The sequence below is a fragment of the Pygoscelis adeliae genome, unplaced genomic scaffold (genome assembly GCF_000699105.1).
Source record: "Pygoscelis adeliae isolate BGI_AS28 unplaced genomic scaffold, ASM69910v1 Scaffold591, whole genome shotgun sequence".
Taxonomy (NCBI): domain Eukaryota; kingdom Metazoa; phylum Chordata; class Aves; order Sphenisciformes; family Spheniscidae; genus Pygoscelis; species Pygoscelis adeliae.
In genome coordinates this window covers 351,668-353,005 of record NW_008824069.1, presented here as the reverse complement: position 1 = coordinate 353,005, position 1,338 = coordinate 351,668, and the positions used below count along the sequence as shown (strand labels likewise).

The following is a 1,338-nucleotide window of genomic DNA, read 5'->3' as shown; positions in this document are numbered from 1 at the left end:
AGCAGACGAACGTCCGCCTGACCTGCCAGGTCCAGCGCAGACCACGACATTCACCTGCCTCTAGAAACCGGCATCGATTTTACAGAGAACGCTGTGCGGGCGTGTGAGCTAGCTGATGGGCGCAAGATGCAGAAGAAAAAACCCGATGCCAGGATCAGTACCGGCACCCCAGTTTTCCCAGTTCAGAGCAGCTGGGGCTGAAACCCTGGCATGGCAGGCAGCGGCACCTGAAATGCCAGGAAGTCCCAGCAGGCCGGGCACAGCAGGAACCCCACGGGGCCGGCACAGGGGCCAGGCTTCGCCGCCAGCTCTTCCCTACCAAAGGGGTTGCCACACCCTTTGTGGAGCCCTGGAGGCCCAGCCAGACCCCCAGCGCTGCTCCCGAGCCTGGGAAATCGCATCCCAGGCTGGCGGGAGCAGGGGGTGACGAGGACCCAACCCAAGGATAGGAAAGAAAAGTCAAATTTAACACATTGGCATGCGTAACTGTTCCAGGAGTGCGCTGGCAGTTGTGCTCTGGCGGAGGGCAGCCCCCTCCCTCCAGCCCCAGTGTGACACAGGCAAACCCTCCCAGCAGGCAGGCACCCTTCAGGGACGAGGACGCCAAGGCACAGGCGGTGGCGTGGCTCGCTCACACCGAGGGGACGGGACCCCGAGTCCTGGCTCCTGTGCAGCGACCTGCGCTCCCCTGTGCAAGCTGTTAGGGTTAATGTAACTGCAACCACCCAGAACGGCAAACTCTGGTTAATGCGGCACACGAGGTGTTAACGGGGAGGGTCCGGAGTACCTGGCGCTGCAACAGGAGCAGTAACAGGGGCTGTGGGAGGAAGGGCAGCTGGAGCTGAATGGGCAAGAACAACAGTTTATTAAGACAAGTCCCACCGACCGAGGGTGCTCGCCATCCAGCTCCCCTGGTGCACACCCGCCTCCAGCCAGCTCCAGGAGAGCCCAGCTATTCCGAACGTCAACAATCAAAGGGAGGCGCTCAGGGAAGAGACGCCGTGAGAATCAGGGAGGGCAGTACTGGTCTGACCAGCGTAACCGGCACTGCGGCCGGTCAGGAGAGCAGAACCGGCCCAGCCACACACCCCGTGCTCGCCATCCAGCTCCCCTGGTGCACACCCGCCTCCAGCCAGCTCCAGGAGAGCCCAGCTATTCCGAACGTCAACAATCAAAGGGAGGCGCTCAGGGAAGAGACGCCGTGAGAATCAGGGAGGGCAGTACTGGTCTGACCAGCGTAACCGGCACTGCGGCCGGTCAGGAGAGCAGAACCGGCCCAGCCACACACCCCCCCCTCCGCAGCTCCAGCTCCACGCACGGCATCAACCCCGAACCCAG

The 1,338-nt window shown here is 62.9% G+C and overlaps 1 protein-coding gene across 1 annotated transcript in view; it reads right to left on the bottom strand.

Annotated features, from left to right (window-relative positions):
• NACA (nascent polypeptide-associated complex alpha subunit) overlaps positions 1-1,338 on the bottom strand; it is a 30,723-nt gene that overhangs the window by 6,499 nt on the left and 22,886 nt on the right. Inside the window, exon 5 of the mRNA XM_009334174.1 lies at positions 788-841. Coding sequence (XP_009332449.1) covers positions 788-841 — 54 coding nt within the window. The remainder of the gene's footprint in view (positions 1-787; positions 842-1,338) is intronic.